We start from the raw sequence: 20,879 nt of genomic DNA on the forward strand, positions 1-20,879 counted from the left end.
GGACTCTCCCTGCTTTGTTCTCCTTTCCCTCAGGACTCCCTTGCAAGGGCTGGGTGGTCTCTGCTAGGTAGAGTGCTGTAGTCCCCAGGTCCATGGGCTTTTCTGCAAATGATTGCTTGTTGAGGGTGGACAGGCTGCTGGCTTTAATCCCAAGAGAGAAAGCCTGGGATACCAGGGATCCAATTCTACCTCTGCCCCATGACCTTCTGTGTCACCCTGGCCACGTACCTTCCTTTCTTTCTCTGGGCCTCTGAGCGGTGCAGACCCACATTTCCCAGTTAGGTTGACCAGCTGGCTTGTGCAGGGCTCTCATTTTTTTCCTCCCTAGCATTGACACCCATGGGTCCACATTCTGGGCAGCCTCTCTGTCGCAGGCATGCTAGGTAGGTGTAGACTTCCATTTCTTCTGTAAGCACTCAGTGCTGTGTGCAATGTGCTATCTTCTTGCAGGCCTTCGGAGAAGCTCCGTAAACTCCTGCAGGTCCTTCTCTAATTCTCACATGCAAAATGACAGGGTTGCCTTGGCAGCCTGGGGAGCTTGTGGTCGCATTTAAAAATCCACGTCTGCTATCAAATCATGCTCAGCTTTTCCTCTGAGATGCCCTTTAAGTACACATTTCTCATTCTCCCTTTTCAAGATTTTGGTTAAAAAAAAGAGACAGAGCCCTCTAAGAGGAAGTGGTATAGCCACAGCCAGGACTTTCATGTTTGGCTGTGCACAGGCCTGGGACTGGCCACTTAAGTGTCTCTCGATGTGTGTAGTTTGTAGATGGCTTCCCCATGGATGGGAACACAGGGAGAATTCAGATCCCACAAGACCAGAAGGTTAGCACAGCTTTGTGGCATCAATGCTGAGAGCCTTGGGGACCATTAGGAACTTAGTTTGCTGAGCGTTTGGGGGTCCTGCTGACTTTGGCTCAGAGCATCCCCTGCCCTTTTGAAGAGAAGCCCAGGACTGACCTCTGCTGGGGGTGATCGGCCCTTCAGTGTGTGCTGGATCTCTCCTGCAGGTCCACTTGGCAGCTGGAGGAGGCACTGAGAATGCCAAGGGTCTCTTTTGGGTGTTGGATGAGGAGGTTCGGTTGGAGGGCTCCAGCGACAGCGTGGTGCTCGAGAGGCTGTGTGCAGCCTTTGAGAAGAAAGAAGCTGAGGCTGAAGGTAAGTGGATGGTATCCAGCCCTGGTGTTGGTGGCTTCTGTCCTTGTCAGTAGCAGGCAAGACCCTGACAAGGTCTGCACAGAGGTTCCCAGAAGAGAAATAGGTGGGCTTGTGTTTCTGTTCCTTGATGTGTTAATTCATCCCAGTGCTCTTCCATATGGTGGGGCCCCAGCCTGCTTGAGTCATGTCCTCTCGAGGAGGGGACAGGGAGCAACTGGGCTCAGCCCACACCTGGGACATTGGCTGGTCATGCACTCTCTTTCTTTGGTCTTAACCCTAGAGCCATGAGATCACTAAATGGCACTAGGTAGTTGGATGCATGGTCAGAGTTGTGAAAGGAAGGTGTTGAAAAGTTCGATCCATGGAGTAGTGTTGAGAAGGCAGCCCAATCTGGCACCCCAGTGAGGTGGGAAGCATTAGAAGGTATTTTGCATGGAAAAATCCACAGCATGGGGGGTGGTGTATTGGGATGCCAGGAGAGGAGGCAAGAGGGGAGATGAAAAAGATGAACTTGGATTGATGATTTCACGGAATTGGTTCAGCCACAAGTTCAAGTCCAACCACTCTGACTTCATCTGGGAGACACTAAGGAAGCTTCTTGACATGCATGGTTTTCAAGGGTGTGCTTGCAGCATGGGGAAGGGAGGTAACCCTGGACTTTCATGCTCTAGAAGTTCTATTGTGGAGCTCGGCTGAGATGGCTAGCAGAGTTCTGAGCCTTGCTGTGGGCCGCGAGGTGTTGCAGGTCAGTTGATGACGATGTTAAGAGTGAAGAACTCCTTTATCCCTGAGGGAGTGGGTTGCATTCCTGCAGGGTAGTGTCCTCCATGCTTGGAGGGCTTGGTCAGACATTTGGAAGGAGATATATTCAGAGGGCGTAGGGATGCTTGTCAAGGTCACCCAGAAGAGGAGTGCCAGAAAGCAGAGTCCAAACAAGGTTTGTCTGCTTTGGAGTCGCTGGGGACTCCCATACCACCAGAGCACTTAGGAAGGCAAATACGCCATGAGATCAGCTCAGGGGGCCAGGATGTGGGCTCCCTCACTCACTGGTTCGTTCAGCAAATATTTACAGAACTCTCTGTCTGCGACAGCTGCCATCCTCACCCAAAAAGGGCAGCAGTGAACAAAACAAACATTTTCAGCCCCTGCAGGCCTGATGTTCCAGCACAGGAGATAGAGATCCCAGCACGCGCACCTGCCAGGAGGTGTAGGTGCTGGTTCAGGTCACCCTGGGAGTGGAGACTGCCAGAGAAGAGCCCAGGTCTGGGACATTCTGGAGGTTGAGGGATTCAGGGACAGGGTGAAAAACAGGCGTGGCAATGGCAGTAGATGGGAAGCCAGTTAATGTGGTGCTTGGGAGGCTCGGATGTAGGGGCTCAATCACGTGTGGTGCTGCAGAGAGGTCGAGCAAGGAGGGGATTGTGGAGCGAACGTTGATGCGGTCAGGTGAATGGCATGGGTGACCTCCATATGCTCGGTCTCAATGGAGTCCTTAGTGGGTGCGTCCAGCTGGAGTGCTTTACTGGAAATTAAGAGAACAGCTAGCTTCCAGCTGAGGGTGAAGGCCTCTGTGCTGGACATTCAAGGTGGATGTCTGTCAGTAAACAGGATTTTAGCAGCCCCATTTTCTAGGAGTATCTGGAAGACATAGCATCCTGTGCAGTGCCTTAGATGGGTGAAAGCCGAATGCAGGAGAAAGCAGTGCATGAGGAGGGGTGGGCAGTCCCAGGGTTTGGGCATTGTTTTCCTGAAAAATGTTGCATCTTCATGAGCTGGGCCACCACTCAGGACAGGGGCGGCTCTGCCGCAAACATTGAACTCCTGCAGTCAAGCTGCCTCCTGTCTCTGAACATCACCGTCAGATTTCTGGAAAGCAGCCCTGTGATGCTCACCTCACTGAGCCGGGTCAGAGTCAGCAGGTGCAGCAGAGAACACCAGGAACCTGCCTGGGACTTTGCAGATACCAGCATCCTTTGTTCTCTTGTCTTCCTCCCCAAGCTTTGCGGGAGAGGGGGAGTCCTCATTCAGAGCCCAGCTCTGCTGGCTGCTGGTGTAATGGCTTAGAAACACAACCCCTGCCTTCGGGGTGCTCCCTGTCCCATGGAGGGAGGTGGGTGTGCTGCGTGGTGGATGTCTGTGCCAGAACCTGTTGGGATGCTTTTCTCTCCCCCTTGGGACTATTAGGCTCTCACAGGACTATTAGGGAGTTCTTAGTGATGCTGCCCTCCCCGCAATGTAGCTACTGCTGGTGATTTCATGGATGCAAAACATTGAGGCCGCCCAGGAAGTTACAAGACCCTCAGACTGTATTCATTTGGCAGTTTCAAGAAATACTTTCACTGATATTTATTTTAATTTTATTTTAAAATTGGTGCTCATTTGAGAGAGAGAGGGAGAAAGAGCGAGAAGATGCTTCCATGTACTGGTTTACTCCCTACATGTTTGTGACTGCTTGCCAGGTCAGGCCAAAGATGAAGATGAGAACTCAATGCAGGCCTCCCTTGTGGGTGGCTAGGACCGGATCACTTGAGAGATGATTGGTGCCTCTTAGAAGCTGCATTAGCAAGTGTCAGGTGCTGGACCTGGGTGCTAAACTCAGGCACTGCATTAGATACGGAACTTCGTCCTAACTGGGGCCATTGGCTGTTATGCCCAATGGCTGCCCTCTCCCAGCCCTTTACTGCCGTTTAGAAGTAGCACATTAAGATTTGAGCAGACTAAAGAGTCTAATGAATGCGGACAGATATGCTGACAAGGAGGATGAGCAAACAATGTCAGATCATCCAGAACAGATGCAAGAACTAAAGCAGAACACACATAACCACTTTTTTATTAAAAAAAAGATTTAGTTTTATTTGGAAAGGCAGATTTACAGAGAGACAGAAAAATCTTCTGTCCGTTGGTTCATTCCTCAAGTGCCCGTACAGCCAGAGCTGAGCTGATCTGAAGCCAGAAACTTCTTCCGGGTCTGCCATGGGTGTGCAGGGTTCCAAGGTTTTGGGCCGTCCTCTACTGCTTTCCCAGGCCACAAGCAGGGAGCTGGATGGGAAGTGGAGCAGTCAGGACACAAACCGGCATACATATAGGATCCCAGCACTTGCAAGGCAAGGATTTAGCTATTGAATCATTGTGCCAGGCCCTCCTGTAAGCCTTTTACTAGCGTGCAGTATGTGTGCAGGAGTACTTCAAGCAGATCATGGCAACACGGAATTGAAAGAGAAGCTCACTTTGGTGCTAAAACGTTCTGAACTCCCTGCAAAGTTTCTTTTTTTTTTTTATTAAATTTATTCATTAATTACATTGTGTTGTAATTACATAGAATCTGGTGGGTTCCTCCACCTTGTTGCATAACCATAGTTCAAGTTTAGTTGAGATTCCCTCTTTCCTGCAAAGTTTCTAAGAACCATGTGAGAACCCCTTGTAGGCAAGGATTGGGGCAACATTTTTTTTTTTTTTGGTACCAAAATATGCCTGTCTGTTAGTGGCACTTTCCCTGAGCTTTGTATAAGCGAAGCCATATGGGCTGGAGAGTGGGGGCTGAGGCTCAGAGAATTAGGCAGGTTGACCCCTTTCACCTTGTTATGTATGGAACAGAGTGGCTAAGATTTTCTCAACCCCATCACAAGTCCACTAATGTCCCCAGCGTCATTCCAAAAACCCAGAGTGTGCCTGCATCTCCCAAGACTGAGCTTTGCAGTTATTTGATGAATGATATTGGAAATAATTTTAAGTGGCGCTCAAATACATAGTTTATAAACTAATTGTGTATTGTCATGCAATTCAGAAAGTGAACATAATTCACATATCAAATCTGCAGTAGTCCTTTTCAAATAAATGTCTTTGTAAAACCACAAGTCAGTATCTATATGCATGGATTTAAAGGGACCGAGTACTGTGGGCAGGCATTTGACCTGGTGGCTAAGGTGTCAGTTAATATGCCTGAGTCCCACTCGGGTTCCTAGATCAGAATCCTGGCTTTGGCTTCTGATTCCTGCTTCCTACTTGTGTGGATCCTTGGGGGCAGCGGTGATGGTCAGCAGTTGGGTGTCAGTCACCCGTCGGGGAGACCTGGACATGGATAGAGCTTGGACTCCTGGCTGTTGTGGACATTTGGAAAGTGGAAAAAACAGATGGGAGCTATCTTCTTTTCACATATCTTTCTTTCTGTCTCTGCCTCTCAAATTACAAAATAATTGAGTTCCCAAATAAACACACCTTTTTACTTCTTGAAGTGCTCACACATATATTGACATTCTTGAAGATACCATATATGCATCGATGCTTGGGAAACGGATAGGCATTTGGCTTGAATAAAGCAAGGGAGAATAAAATCCCCTTGGGAAAATAATGCTCAACAATGCCATAACACATGAGAAATGCAGGTGCCTGTTGCTGGTAGCTCTAATTACCTGGAAACACAGTCACACGGAGACACTGAGCCCTTGGGGTTGCCCACTCCTTGCTAAGTGCCCCATCGCTCAGACCACCATGTGTGATTTCAGGGACCTCTGCCCTGCGCCCCTGCGAACAGCCCCTCCACTGTGAGATCTTCCACCAGCTGGGACAGGACCCTGTGCGTTATGACCTCACCGGCTGGTTGCACAGGGCCAAGCCCAACCTTGCAGCCCTGGATGCCCCCCAGCTCCTGCAACAGTCGAAAAGGTAAGTGGAGCGATGGTCAGGGATGGGTGTTGGGAGAGGGCTGTTTTCTGCCTCCCACCTCCCAGGACCCCACAACCTCAAGCACACCCTGAGCGAAGGCTGGTCCAGGACCCACCTCCCCAAGTCAGAAGACAGAGAACGTCCCTGTACTGGAGCTGTGGGAGATCACCCCTAGGGCCAGAGTGACTCCAACCGAGCCAAAGGAGCTGGCTACCTGGGGAGGTAGCTTAAAAGTTATGAAGCTGTGACTTCTTGTTCTGGCTTTTTGCCTGTGGTTAAGTGTCTAGGAAGAGGATGTGACTGCAACAAGTTTTATGGACATGGTAGCACTCTGTGGGGTCATAAAACTGAAATGATACGTTTTGTAGCATTGAGAAAAGTTCATGCTGTTCCCTGGTGCTCAACCTAGGAATGCTGGCATGGAGCTGGGCAGGATGTCCCTTTCAATTCTGAGAGTTATTGCAAAATGCTTGTTTCCTCTGTGTGTGTGTGTGTGTGTGTGTGTGTGTGTGTGCGTGCGCGCGCACGCGCCTCCCAAAGGCAGTGCTAGAATCCTACAGGTGCAGAGCTTGGAGACAAGAAAAGTGAAGACCACCAGGGAGGTGCTGGTGACTGGGAGGAAGGCACATGCAGTGGCTGTCACTGACACGCCTTATGTCAGCGCCAGTGCTTTTTAACCAGACTCCTTAGAGGATGCCTCTATCCTCAGCACCATTTCACAGATGAGAAAACTGAGGCTGCAGTGCTGAAGTGGCTGGCCTTTGTTCACACAGCAAAACCATGGCGGAGTGGGAATGCAGCTGCACCTAAGTGATCCTTGGCCAGTTCTCAGGACAAGATCAGGGTGGACCAGGAACTCAGTGTCTGGCAGGGTTGGTGTGCATGCAGACCTGGAAGTGAGATCATGGCAGGGACAGAGGGGAGCGAAGAGTACCTAGGGGACTGGAGAGGAACTGAAGGGTCAGATCCCACGGCTTTTCCTGTGTCACCTGAGTAAGTGTGGGCAGCCGCTTTCTTTCCACAGGGCTTCCTGTAGGACGCAGTGGGAGTCTGACAAGGCTGCCAGACTCAGTGACTGTGGCGTAGGTGTGGACTCAGGCAAGGGTCCACACTCTGCCTTTACCTCTCTCAAGCTGTGTGGCTTGGAACTCAGTTTCAGAATCTGAGAAATGGGAGTGATAACACCCACATGAGATATTAGGTGATGTTGAATCCCAGACAGCTGATCATGGGGCCTGGGACCTGGCAGGCCTTCAGCATAGGTCTGAAGTCTTGTAAACTTCCTTCCTGCTCTGAAACCTTTTGCTCATGTTAGATAAGACAAGCCTTTGGTGATCTGGTGAGTGTCCCAGGTGATCCAGGTATACTCTAGGGTGTAAAGGACCACTATATGCCAAGTCCCAGCCCAGAGGTGTGCAGAGACTGGGCATTTTGGGAAACCACAGTCCTGTTGGACTGTCATTGCATGGTCCCTATCCCTGCACCTGTAGAGCTGAGCACCCGTCATCTTCAGAGAGCAAGGCGTGGTTTTTTAAAAAGAGTGTTGGTTCTGCCTTCAAGAGCCCTGGACTTATCAGCACTGTGCATTTAACACTGATACTTCTAGACTTCCACACCCCATCTTGGAGAGGGGAGGGTCCCAGGGCTTGGTGACAGCTTTCCAGGAGGTTCTTCTGCGCACTCTAGTTTGAGAAAAATTTCTGAATCAAAAGCTTGTGTCTTATTAATAAAGAGTCAAGACTGGAGGGGTGAGATGACATAGGACCCAACATCACAGTGTAAGTTGACTTCAGAGATTTGAACTCAGTCCTACAGGCAGAGCAGCCCATGCTGTAGGGAGAGATCAGGGCTCTGGGCATAAGCTCCTCCTTCTGAAACTCTGGCTGGTCCATACCCTTGAAGGACCCACCTGTGCCACTCTGGGCTCCTGCTTCCCGGGGGCTCCCTCATTACCCTGCTCAGACTCAATGTTTTGATATGCGTGTAGCCAAGTCTTGTGCATCTTTATGCACCTGCCATGAATTGAACTGGCTCGATACACGTTCTTTTGCTCATTCAGGCCACACTCATTTCCTTACTAGTGTTAAGAGGTTAGACACAGGGGGAGATGGGGCATGGGTCTTCAGAGCTGGGGCCTGGACTTCTGGGGATGCTTCCATGGAAGGGAAGGGCTAGTGCTGGTGGGCCCTGGAAAACACAGTGTCGTCTTTGAGTTCCACTCCCTCCCAGGATACAGCAGAGTCTGTCCAGTCCCTTGGGCCTTCTTGGCCCAGCCCAGAGACCCAGCTGACTCAGGCTGTCCTTGCTTCCATTCCCAGAACCTGGACCACTACAGGATTGCTAAGGGAAGACCCATCTTAGCCACTACCCAGGCATTAAGCTGTCTGTTTTGATTGCCATTCTTTGCTGAAACTGTCATTTGGGCTGCACATCATTTGTTTTTGTGTGGAGCATACATTAAATACCAATTGTATACAGGACTCATTTAAGGGATAACAAAGATGCTCTTGCCCTCTGAGGAAACGCTGTCTTAGCAGGCTTGTTATAGGTATGGAGGCACTTCAAAAAACTAATGGAAAATAGAATTACGAGATGCAAGCATTCCCCCTGCCCCCACCATGGACTTTTAGAACTTTCCTGTGTAAGTGGCAAGAGTATTGACAAGGAGTGGGGATGATTGTGAGTCAGAGGAGGGAGAGAGAGCACTGGTAGGTAGGAAAGAGGCGTCAGAGAGGTGCTGGCGTTTGCCATGGAGGAAAGGCTCTGTTGCCAGCTGTGCCTGGGAGGGAAGGATGGCAGCTGGGGCATGGGAACCAAAGGGAGGGCTCAGGAAGCAGACTCGCAAGGAGCAAGGCAGGCTCCTTCCCATTCCAGCCTAACCTTCCCCCAGAGTTCCTAATAGCCCCCTCCTGACTTTCCCCTGCTGCCCTCCAGGGAGGAGCTCAGGAGCCTGTTCCAGGCCCGGGCCAAGCTGCCCCCCGTGTGCCAGGCCGTGGCTGGCCTGGAGGGCACCTCCCAGCAGGCCCTGCGGAGGAGCCGCGTGCTGCGCAGGACGTTTGCCAGCAGTTTTGCTTCGGTGAAGAGGAAGGCGCCGTGCTTCCAGATCAAGCTGCAGATGGTGAGTGGGGCACCCCAGTCCCATGGAGCCTTCATCTTCCTGGCTCTGTACCCTTCCTCTTCCCCCTCCACCCCATTCCTTGCCCAGGATGCGTCAGCTATAGGCATGGTCTCCAACATCCTCAGCAAGCTCTGTAGGAGGGCAGGTGTCAATCTCATGCTCCCAAAGGCAGGATGTGGAGAGTCTGAGCAGCAGAGAAATGTGGCCCTGGTCACACTGCTGGGAAGTGACTGGTCCAAGACCAAAACCGTAGCTGGTTGTGATTGGGAGTCAAGCCCTCTGCACGTAGGTGACGGATACCAGACCAGCCCCATCTGCCTTTTCACACAAGATACCCCCTTGTTGGGGGAGGGCAGCAGAATCCAGCACACCACAGATGGCAGATACGTTACCCTATGCATAGGTGACATGAATGCATGAGCTAATGAGAGCCTTTGATTAAGTCCTGGCTGGTGTAAGACCAGACGAGAAGGTGCTGGAACACAGGGAGGAGGCATTTCAGAAAACTCCTCCATCTAGAGCCCGGGTTTCAGGCGCAGCTCTTCTGTTTGTGTTACCTGAAGCCACTCGCTTGCACTCTTTAAGCCTGTTTTCCCTCCGTGTTTCGATGGGGAGTCATTATGAAATGCTCTTTGTTTTTCTATCAAGATGCATTTATTTTGAAAGTCAGAGTTACACTGAGAGAGGGAGGGAAGGCAGGAAGGAGGAAGAGAGAGAGAGTTCTTCCATCTGCTTGTTCATTTCCCAGATGACCACAATGACTGGCCCTGGCACCAGGCTAAAGCCGGGAGCTTCTTCTGGGTCTCCAATGTAGATGGCAGGTGACCAAGCACCTGTTGGATCTATCTTCCACTGCTTTTCCCAGGCACATGAGCAGAGAGCTGGATTGGAGTTAGAGCAGCCTGGGCTCATATGGGCACCGATATGGGATATAGGGATCACAGGCAGTGGTTTTTCCTGCTGTGCCATAAGGCTGATCCTATAGAGTATGTGAGATAATAAGTGGGACATAACCCCTCCCACCTCGCCCCCTAAAGATGCCCAGGCCAGGTTGAATGTGTGTTTGGGGAGAGTTCAAATACCTGTTTGCTTCCTCTTGACACTTCTTTCTTGACCTTCGTATTCTAGGATGCCCTGATCGGTGTGATCAGAACCTCTCACCTGCACTTCATCCACTGCCTGGTGCCGACCCCGCTGCTGGAGAGCAGGGGTGGGCAGGGGTTGCCAACGCCTTCCCAGCCAGGTGGAGACAAGCCTGGTGTAGGCGGACCTGTGACCCTGGACATCCCGGCACTGCGGGTCCAGCTTGCGGGGTCCCACATCCTGGAGGCACTGCGCTTGCATAGGGCAGGTGAGCGATTGATAGCAAGGGGAGAATACCTTATGTCCACCCCTAGAATGCACCAGGGGCAGTGCAGGGACATCAACTTCCCAGTAACTTTGCAGGTGTGTCCTGTTTGCGGTATGAGGGGGAGACGATGGTTCTCCCCATTTTACAGAGGAGACGTGAAAGTACTTGCTACCTGCTGGGATGTGGCTGAGTCCGGACTTGACCTCTGGTCTCCCAGCCTAAAGCCTGAAAATAAAGTAAATACTTCCTGGTTCCTGGCAGCTAGCAACAGATACATTTTCCTCACCTTCCATCAACAACTTGTCTGTCCTGAGGGAGAGGGTGGCATGTCCATGAGGAGGCCTCATTGGTTCATTGAGGTCACAGGGGATGATGAGCCCAGGGCCTCCACTGCCCAGGGCTGCAAGCGGTACCTGGAACTACAGGAAGGAGTCTCCCACTCTCCTCCCTGGTGCTGTGAAGTCCTGATGACTTATCCCAGGGGGTGGGGGGAGGGCAAGTGAGAGGGGACCTTGAGCAGAAGAACCAGCAGAGAGGCATGGAAGAGCCTGGGTTTCTTGTGAGAAAGAGAGAGAAAGAGAAAGAGAAAGAGCGAGTTCCTATTGACCAGTTCACTCCCCAGGATCTACAACATTCAGGGGTGGGCCAGAACAAATCCAGTAGCCAGGAGCTCCACTCAGGCCTCCCACGTACGTGACAGGGACCCAACTGTATGAGCCATTACCTGCTACCTCTCAGGTTGCCCAGTAGCAGGCAACTGGACCTGGAAGGGGTGCCCAGACTGGGCCTCAGGCACTCTGCCAGGAGATACAGGCATCCAATAACTACCCCAGATGTGCATTTTAGTGAGCAAGCTTATTTCCTCCATTGAATCACCTTACAAGTCGGATTTGATCTCACTCCTTCCTTTTCTTCAATGTGTCCCCATTGATTTCCACCCACCCTCTACTCTGGCCAGTTAGAAATGCATCAGAATAGCTCTTCTTCTTACAGAGGATGGGGTGACTGGGACTGGCTGGGTGGGGACTCCAGAGCGGGGTACCCTATATGGTCACTGATGCCCCAGCTTGTGGTCACCACACTCCCTTCCCGCTACATGGTCAGTACTGAAGCCCCAGGCAGTGTTTCTGACAGCAAACCAGGAGGTACTGGGAACAAGGATGAGGCCATCACTCTCCTGAGGACATCCCTGAACACACACCCTTCTCCTCTGTCAGCCTGCCCTGCCATGGGCAGACGCAGGTGGATGTCACGGGAGATGAGCGAGACAGTCACAGCTGGTGGCCTGGCCCCCACAGCCAACAGCTTTGGTCCAGGTCTCTGCAGATGTCCCAGAGCCCCCACGTCCATGCCCCAGCTGTGGCATCCACTTTCTCGGGCCCCAGTGCCTTGCTGTAGTCTGCCCTGTTTGCTCTCAGCATGAGCAATGCGTTCCGTCTAAGCAAAGGCTTACTGTCTCCTGGTAGAACTTTCCAATCCTTGTCTCCCAGACCTGGGTTGTTTTCCCTTTTGTTTTTCCTATTCCAAGTTATTTCTGTCTCTGTCACACCCACGTTAAGATATATCTGCATATAGACATAAATATTTATGAATCTGAATTTATGCATATGTTCTCTATGCTCATATACAAATCCATACATGATAGGCACACATCTATGCTATCTATCATGTGCATACTCTACACTAGGGCCTGTGCTGTTACCTAAAGGACTTGGCACGGTGCCTGGCAAGCAGGTGTATTTTTGTATCCTGTGACTTCAACCAACCACAGGTCACAGTTTTGGTCTTGTCATTACTCCCTAAACACCACCGTGTAACAACTGTTTGCATAGCACTTCCATTGCATTAGGGGTTATAGATGGTCTACAGATGCTGAGAAATGTGTAGGAGGATGTGCACAGGTCATTGGCAAATACTATGCTGCTTTACATAGGCCACTTGAGCATCCTTGGGTTTGGGTATCCTGTGTGGGAGGGGCCTGGCATCCATCCAAATGGATACTGAGAGACAGCTGCTCAAATACCATCACCTATTGCAGACCACACATGCTTGCTGTAGATCATGTACTGAGTAATGACTGCATACTAACTGCTCACGAATCATTTCCTATTGGACTGTATGTGGGTCACAGTGCAGGTTCTGGAGTGAGAGAGCCTGGGCTTGTCTCTGGCTACTACTTCTGGATCACAGCCATCTGACCCCAGAGCACTTCCCACTCCACTCTCCAAGAATAACTCATATCTCCAAGTCTCTGCAGGGATTAGGTGGGTTAACCATGAGAATCATGCTTTAGAGGAGTGGTGGGTTGGGGCATAGTGTATGACACATGTTAGTCATTTTTACTGCCACAGGCATCGGTTGTAATGCTCAGAGGGACTGTGTGAGATTAGATGTTATTATCCTCACCTGCCAAGAGATGGAAATGCAAAAAGGTGGCATTGTGTGTTCCCAGGGAGAGCTGGGATGGATGCACATCCAAGCAAGTCTGACTTAAAAGTGCAGCCTTGAACCCTCATGGATTCCCATTAGTGCTGTCTGCACCCTTCAGAGCTGGCTTGAGATCCTCCACTTTCTCCAGGGAGGCCTCCTGGATTAACCACACACACCCAGGATCTCCTCTTCTTGATTTATGCAGCAGCCTTACCATGGAACCAAGTCTTAACAGCAGAGCGACATTTCCCCCAGACCATATCTGACCCAGCCCTGTTCAGGGAGTCTTTCTGAAGCAATTAGCATGCCCTTTGGGACCAGGAAGAAGAGCCAAACCTTGAGGTCTGAGTTCAAGTTCCTTTCGGCCCAGTCCCTGGTCACCTGTGCTTGAATCTGAATCCCAGTTGGGACAGTTGCTCTCTGTACCCTCATTTTCACATTTACCAGATGAGCATGAGAAGACAGACCCCCTAGGTGCCCACAACACACAGGAGATGTCAACCCAGTGTCTGGCACACATGGACCCTCAGTCAATATGGGCTGTTGCCCTGCCCATGGAGCAAACGTCAGATCTCCCTGCTCTGGGCCTTCCTTTGCCTCGACTGCCCTCTCAGACCAGGAAACTCTCATGGCTCCCTTCCCCTCCCAGACTGGATCCCTTGTTGCTTTCTCTCCACCGCTTTGGAAGGTCCTTTCCTCTGCTAGATTCTTCCAGGAGATAGATTCAGCTGTGTCCACCCAACACACTAGAGATAAAGGAAGATCTTAGATAACTGTTCAACGCAGCAACTCCATGTACAGTCTATGGGATGAAGATGTCACTGTTGGAATGCAAAGTCTGCATGGTCAAACAGCTTCGGGGAACTACGAGGCTCACGGGACCTCTGCTCCACAGAGATTCTCAGAGCCGTGACCTCGGATGCTGACATGCACCCAAAGAGGCAGAGGAATGGACAGCTTTTCCAGATTCTGAGCAGTGCATTTCTCAGGGTTTGCATTCTTGGAAATGTGTTTTGGAAGTGCAGATTAGATTCAGTTTCTTAGATTAGCAAACAGGGAAACTAAGGCCCCAAGACAGGAATCCACACAACGTGCTGGGAGCCAGACGGGGTCCTGAACTTCCCCTTGCCTGAGCACTGGGACCCCTGGGCTGGATCTTCTCATCTGAACTCTGTGTCTTTCCCTGTCCACTCCCCTAACCCCCCAGGCTATGCTGACCACATGGGGCTCACTCAGTTCCGCCGGCGGTTCCAGGCGCTGGACCCTCCACTCCTGAAGAAGATCTTGTTAGCCCCGGAGGGAGTAGACGAGAGGAAGGTATGTACCGCTGAGCGCTGAGAGGGATTGAAGCCCAGAGACTTCAACTGAGATTTGATGAACTTGTGTTCCACTGGGGATTATCCCAGGGTGTGTCTCATCAAGTGGGGTCTGAGAACAGGCCCTTGGTAGGGATGGGGTCAAGGCTGAGGGTGGCATGTTCTAGACTGTGTCCTCCCTCCAATCCTGGAAACCAACAATGTCATATGGGACACTGCTTGTCCCAGAATGGCTTATCTGGTCTCATCATGGAATAGAGTGATGAGAATAGCTCAAAAGGGTGGCCAGCAAGGTGAAAGATGACCATTTCCAAAGGGTGCTCCACTCAACACTCTGAACTCAAGTATGAAAAGAAGGCTGCAGGGTCTAAAATGCTTGAGGGAATATTTCCTGCCAGGGGTACCCCTCTTTGTTTTAAGATTTATTTATTTTATTTGAAAGTCAGAGTTACACACATACACACCAGAGGGAGAGACTGAGAGAACCATCTGCTGGTTCACTCCCTTAACAGTCACAGCAGCTAGAGCTGGGTTGGTCCAAATCCAGGAGCCAGGAGCTTCTTCCAGGTCTCCCACGTGGGTTCAGTGGTTCAAGCAATTGGGCCATGCTCTGCTACTTTCCCAGGCCATTAGTGGGAGTTATATCAAAAGTGGAATAGCTAGGACTCGAGCCAGCACCCATATGCTGCAAGTAGAGGTTTAGCTTGAAATGCCACCACACTGGCCTACCTCTTTGATGCTTTTAGTGACCATCTACCCTGTCCAGGTCTTTGTGCCAGCTGTTCCCTCTGCCTGCAGGCCTGGTATCCTCTTGACTTTCATATCCCAGCTCAGATCCACTTCTTCATCACACAGATTCCCTAGGTGATTCCTGGCTCCTGGAAAGTGCTCACAAGTTGTTGAATGAATGGATATCCATAATGAGCTCTGTGTGTTTCTCCCAGTGTGTCTGCTTTCTTCCATTTTATTCATGGCATCTCATCTTTACGCCCAGTGCTAACCTCTCCGGGAATGTTTCCATTGAGGATGACTGATCAATGATTACAGAGCTCATTAGTTTCAGCAAAGCTCTGTTGCACCATCCCAGCCCTGCTGAACAAAGCTTTCTGTGTCACTTTTGCCAACGAGATGCCCTTACAGATGAAGTGACTTTCCCGGTATCACAAGGCCATGCATACATGGGCTTACCCCTTGGGTGTGATTCCAGAGAAGGGTAGCTGCAGTGGACCTTGAGGTCAAGTAGAACCAAGTCTGACTTTCAGAGGGGGAGCTACGACCGCAGTAAGTCCTTGCAGCTTTTTGCCCTCTCTTCATCTGGAAAGTGGCAGTGATGAGTATGCCTGGTTTCATGGGTAGGCATGAGCACTGGAGTTGATGGGCTGGATCCTGGGCACCTGCCACTCTGTGAGAGGCCAACAGATGCTAACTGTGGTCATCTGTGTCATTGAGGTCAATGTCAGGACCAGTGTCCCCACACCTTTCAAGTCCAGGGGCGTGGCACCAGAGTTGTATAGATTTAATATTCAGCACCTTGTTGAAACTTTACTTCCAGTTGGCTGTGCCTCTGTGTGTTTGGAAATGTCAACACTGCCATTCTTAGTTATTGAGTCAGAAGGTGTCTTCTTGATTCCTTCTGGAAGGGGGTGCTGATGAGGCAGTGCCCTGAGCCAGGACTTCCTTGCTCATTCTGGCAGCGGATAAAGGACCCAGTTGTCCAGGATGCAGGCGTGGAGCACCCGTTGCTCTGGGCTCATCTTTTGGTATTCTTTATCTTCCTTGTCCTTGGTCTCCTAAAACTTGACTTCCATTCAGGGGGTCCGGAATAGAGTGCTTGAAAGGGTCCTGAACCTCCTGGGTGGTTGGTTATGGGGCAGGGGGAATTTTCTGTGGGCACAATGAGTGCAGCATATGGGAGGTATTTCTATTTTACATGACTCAGCAGTTCTCTGTTGCAACCAAACCACCCCCGTACACACCAGAGGCCTCGGAAAATGGAAAATTACCAGTGGAATGGACTTGGTTGGGAGTTTCTGTTCCTTCTTTTTCAATTTGGGCATAAGTTTCATTTGCTGCAACCTAGAATTTTGGTAGCAACAAAAGGAAACACCCATCCTGCCTCTTATGAAAAAAACTGATAAATATTCATCTGTCGGGCAACGTGATCAGCTATGAATTATACATGAACACGTGCTTGGCTGGGCAAGCCATTTGCCTCTGTGTGCAAAGCAGTTAAGACCTCAGGATTTAATAAGACAAGTCTGACAGCTAGAAAAGGTCAGTATTGTCGTGAAACACTAGACGGCAGCAGAGGGAATTCATTGTCAGGGTCTGGGCGAAGTCCTCTATGCACCTAACATGTGGCTGGGAAACAGTAGCTTCCCTGCCAGGACTGTTTCTTGTTTTGTCGGAACCCTGCTGGATCGCTTGTGTTCCTGAAACAAACACGTTAAAAAAAATAATAACAATGTGCTTTTTACTGCAAGATGCCCACTCTCACCCCCAAAATTAGATGAAACGCACAGAGGTTTGCAGCGCCACCACCCGAGATAGCGTTTGGAAGGAGGAAGCCTTCCCACTCAGAGTTAGCCCTGTCTCAGAGCCAAGGCAGCCAAAGCCAGGAGCACTCAGTTTGAGAAGTGGGGAGGGAAGCTGCTTCTTAGATGCCTCACACAGGACTTTGTTGTTGTCGTGATTAAATGCACATGGTATAAACATCACCGCCTCCACTCCAACTGACTTCAGAATGTTTTTCAACTTGCACAATGAAGGTCTAGACCCGTTCAACACCAACCCGCTGTGGCCTCTGTCTCTGAGCTCCCAGCAACCCCTCATTCCACATTCTGTCTCTGAAAATGACTGCTCTGTGGATTTGGCCTAAGTGGAGTCAGACAATGCCTTATTTCACTTGGTATCCTCAGTTTGCAGCACCTGTCAGAATCCCCCTTCCTTCTGGAGGCTGAGTAGTGCTCCGCTGTCTGTACATAACCTCAATCGGCTTGTCCTTGCACCTGTTGGTGGATGCTTGGCTTGCTTCCGTATCTTAAACCGCCGTGAATAACGTTGCTGTCAACATGGATCTCTTTAAGGTCTACCTCCAGAAGGAGACTTGTCTTGCATGGCAATTCTACATTTAATCGTTTGAGGAACTACTGTACCATTTTCCATAGTGGAAACTGTGGTACCATTCAGTTACTATTACACAATGCCTCTGATTTCTCTACATCCATGCTGACATTTGCAATTCTCTGGTTTTATTTGTCACAGTAGCCATCTTGTTAGACATGAGGTGGTGTCCCATTGTGGATGTCACCAATAACTAATGTTTGTTGGCTACCCTGGGGCATTTGAATATATGTATAGAATGTGTACTGATCAGATCATCAACATTTCTTCTTTTATGATGTTTGTGTTTGGAGGTTTGGTGTGCCTTTCTTCTATTTGTAAAATGTAAATAACTGTCAACTCCTCACTATGCCGTGTAACCCTCCTTCACGCTTAACTTTGATTTGATTCCCATGATCTCAACTCCCTGTATTCCCCTTACCTTTCCCAGCCTGTTGTAATCACCACTTTGTTCAGGCTGACTGTTCTCTCATCAGCTTCCACATGCCAAGGAAAACATGCTATATCTGTCTTTCTGTGTTTGTCTCCACGTAACATAAAGTCCTTTAGTTCTGTCATTTCTTCCCTGCAAATAACAGAATTTACTCCTTTTTTGTTCCATCACTCCCTTTTCTTTTTCCATTCGTTTGATGGTGGCCACCGTAGTCGATTCCGTATCTTGGCGACTGTTGGGTAGAGCTGAAATAAACATGTGGGGCAGGTACTGATGTGATACAATGATTTCATATCTTTTGATATATACCCAGGAACGGGATTGCTAGATCATATGGAATTTCTATTTCCAGTTTTAAAGGCATTCTCTGTACTGCTTTCTACGGTAGCTATACTAATTTACATTCCCAGCAGCGGTGTGTAAGAGTTCCCCTTTCCCCACATCCTTGTCAGTGTTTGTTACTGTGTGTTTCTGATAATAGCTATTGTAACATGGGTGAGGTGACATCTCATTATGGGTAGAAGTTAGGACTTGGAGCATCTTTTCACACTGAGGATGCCTGGATGGAAATCCTTTGAAGCCAGGCAGTGTGCCTGGTGCCGTTACACATAGGCTATGCCATTCATAGATAGGTAGATGTCAACTTAAAATAATTATGATTCCAACCAATTTTAAACAAGCAGCTGCTTTTTCAATGGCTCTTATACTGGATGCCAGAAATACAGGGATGAACAAAACATGGCCTTCAGGGAGAAGATAGCCAGTTCATGCAATGTCCATACAAAGTTTTGGCTTTGAGACACCATGGCCAATGCTGCTAAAACTTTTGATGTTTTGAATGGAGGTGAGGTTGGCGTTCTCAGGATTATGCTTGAGTTGAGGGTTGTAGGACCATCTGGGTATAAGTATGTACAAAGATTTGGAGTCACAAGCCTACACACTGATAGTTTAGTGTAACTGGAGCATAAGGGATGGCAAGTTCAGGAGGAACCACCCATTGCCATAATTGTTAGCTAAACTGGGGAGCCTGAACTTCATCTGGTGGTCAGGTATGGTCCACTGGAGGGTTTTCAGTGGGGTTGTGCTGTAGAAGACCTGATCTTTATTACTTGGTTGTGAAGCTCAGCCTGCCCACTCCACGGTCCTTTCTAGGGAGCGTCGTCACCTGGCTGATGTCCTGTTACCCGGAATGCTCTTGACTCCAGTAGACAGCACAATCAGATTCAGACCTCTAAAATGACCCCGTCTTCTCCCTCTGCTCATGTGGGGTCCCAATCTTTTCTTCTAGTTCACCCTGGCTGGTTAAGATCATGCCTTTATCTGCACTGAAGCTTCCCCAGACAGACTGTAATGGAGGAATCTCCATGAAGGAACCCTTTCGGCACACTCTGACTGTCCTGGGCCCTTGTCTCTCTACTTCTGAAGCAACAACTGTCCGTCACATCTCTAATGAACATGACAAAACCCCTTAGCCTTGCCTTCTTCCTCTCAGAGTGTCTAGGGGGGTTGGTCAATGTTACCTGAAAAAAAAAAATTCTTTCCTGGGGGAAGTTGCTCAGAAGGACATGATTAAAGAGTGCCCATCTGTCTTCTCAGAGGCTCCCCCTCTTTCTTGAAGCCTGGTAGGCACTCCCACTTTCCCCTGAAATCATCTCAAGGCTTTCTCCACTGGGAAGAGACCCCTGTGAACCCACATCTGGGAGAGAGCTGTCCGTTGTCCTGGTGTGATAGCCTATCCATTGATTAACGTGTAAGGTGATCTACAGCCATTGGTTGTTATTTGATTTCTATCTGCCACATGTCTTTTTAGACTTCTCCTCTTTTGTTTCCTTCTGCTACCCAAACTAGATATTTTCCAGTGGACCGTTAGAATGCCCCCTTACATTGGCTGTTCTGGGAGTACTGCATACATTATAATGAATAACAGTTTACTTCAACTTAACACGAACTTAATTCTGAAAAATATAAAATCCTCGCTCCAATACAGCTCCATTTTTTCCTCCTACCTTAGTGATTTGACTGTCATATGTATATATCACATCTAGATATGTTAACAACCTAACTGTACAGCTTCATAATTTTTCTTTTATTTAATCTACATCTTTTAAACTACTTAAGGGAAGAGAAAGATGTCTCGCTATCATCTTTGGCATTTACCGACATATTTCTAATTTCTGCCAATCTTTAATTCTTTAAATATGGGAATTGCCCCTGATATTATTTTCTTCCTGTTAAAGGTTTCCTTTTCCCATCAGGAAGGAAGGAAGGCAGAACGGCGAGCTCAGCGTTCTCCCAGACTACATTTACCTGAGCAAAATCTTTATTTCACTTTCATTTGTAAAGAATTACTTTTGCAATTCTCAGAATCTTTGACCTTTTTTTTTCCCATTCAGCACTTTCAGTATTCAGTCCCACTGCATTCCGAACTGCATTGTCTCTGGTGATAAGTCATTAGCTGTTAAGTGATTAATTTTTTTTTGATGTTTCCCTGGAACATGATGAATTCATTTGCTCTTGCCCCTCTCACGATTTCTCCTCTGTGTCTGGCTGGCAACAGTGGGGAAGTAATGACTCTTGTTATGGCTCAATTTGTGTTTATTCTTGGGGGGAGGTAGGTGGGAGGCTCATTGACCTTTTTGGATGCATGGGTCAAGTTTTGGGGTAGTCAAGTGTGGGAGTTTTAAAGCCATCATTTCTCATGTTTTGCTCTCTCCCTTTCTTCCCTTTCTGAGCCTCCCGTTGCATGTATGTTGGCATGCTTGATGCACCATGAATGTTGCTGAAGTTCTATTTATTTTTAATTTCATTTTTATTTGAAAGAGAAAGGGAGGGAGGGAGGGAGAGAGGAGAGAGAGACTAAATCTTTGAGCTGTGGATTTCTTTCATAGTTTCCTCAACAGCTGGAGTTGGGTCAGACAAAAACCAGGAACTCTATCCAGATATTTCAGATGCGTGGGTGGGTAGCACAGCCCCAGTATCTGGGCCATCTTCTGTTGCCTTCCCAGGAGCATTATTAGCGATTAGGATCAGAAGTGAAGGAGGCAGAGCTCCAAGCAGTGCTCATGCGGGATGCTGGCACGGCAGGCGGAGATTTTAACCCTCTATGTCTCTATTCACTTTTTAAGAATTCCAGTTTCTCTCTGTTTTTCACATTAAGCTATTTCTATTGATTTTTCTTTGTCAAGTTCGCTTACCCTTTCATCTGCTGTCTGCTTCGAGCCCTTTTTGTGAATTGCTCCTTTTATTAGTTATTTGACTTTTCAAATGAAGACTTCTCATTTGGAGCTT

General features: G+C 49.1%; 1 protein-coding gene across 1 annotated transcript in view; it reads left to right on the forward strand.

The window, feature by feature from the left end:
• The window catches only part of MYO18B (myosin XVIIIB), a 206,512-nt gene that overhangs the window by 52,035 nt on the left and 133,598 nt on the right, over window positions 1-20,879 (forward strand). The window contains 5 exon segments of the mRNA XM_058656733.1: window positions 1,011-1,158; window positions 5,661-5,820; window positions 8,755-8,938; window positions 10,067-10,289; window positions 13,927-14,036. Of these exon segments, the coding sequence (XP_058512716.1) occupies window positions 1,011-1,158; window positions 5,661-5,820; window positions 8,755-8,938; window positions 10,067-10,289; window positions 13,927-14,036 (825 nt within the window).

Source organism: Ochotona princeps, chromosome 29, assembly GCF_030435755.1.
Source record: "Ochotona princeps isolate mOchPri1 chromosome 29, mOchPri1.hap1, whole genome shotgun sequence".
NCBI classification, from domain to species: domain Eukaryota; kingdom Metazoa; phylum Chordata; class Mammalia; order Lagomorpha; family Ochotonidae; genus Ochotona; species Ochotona princeps.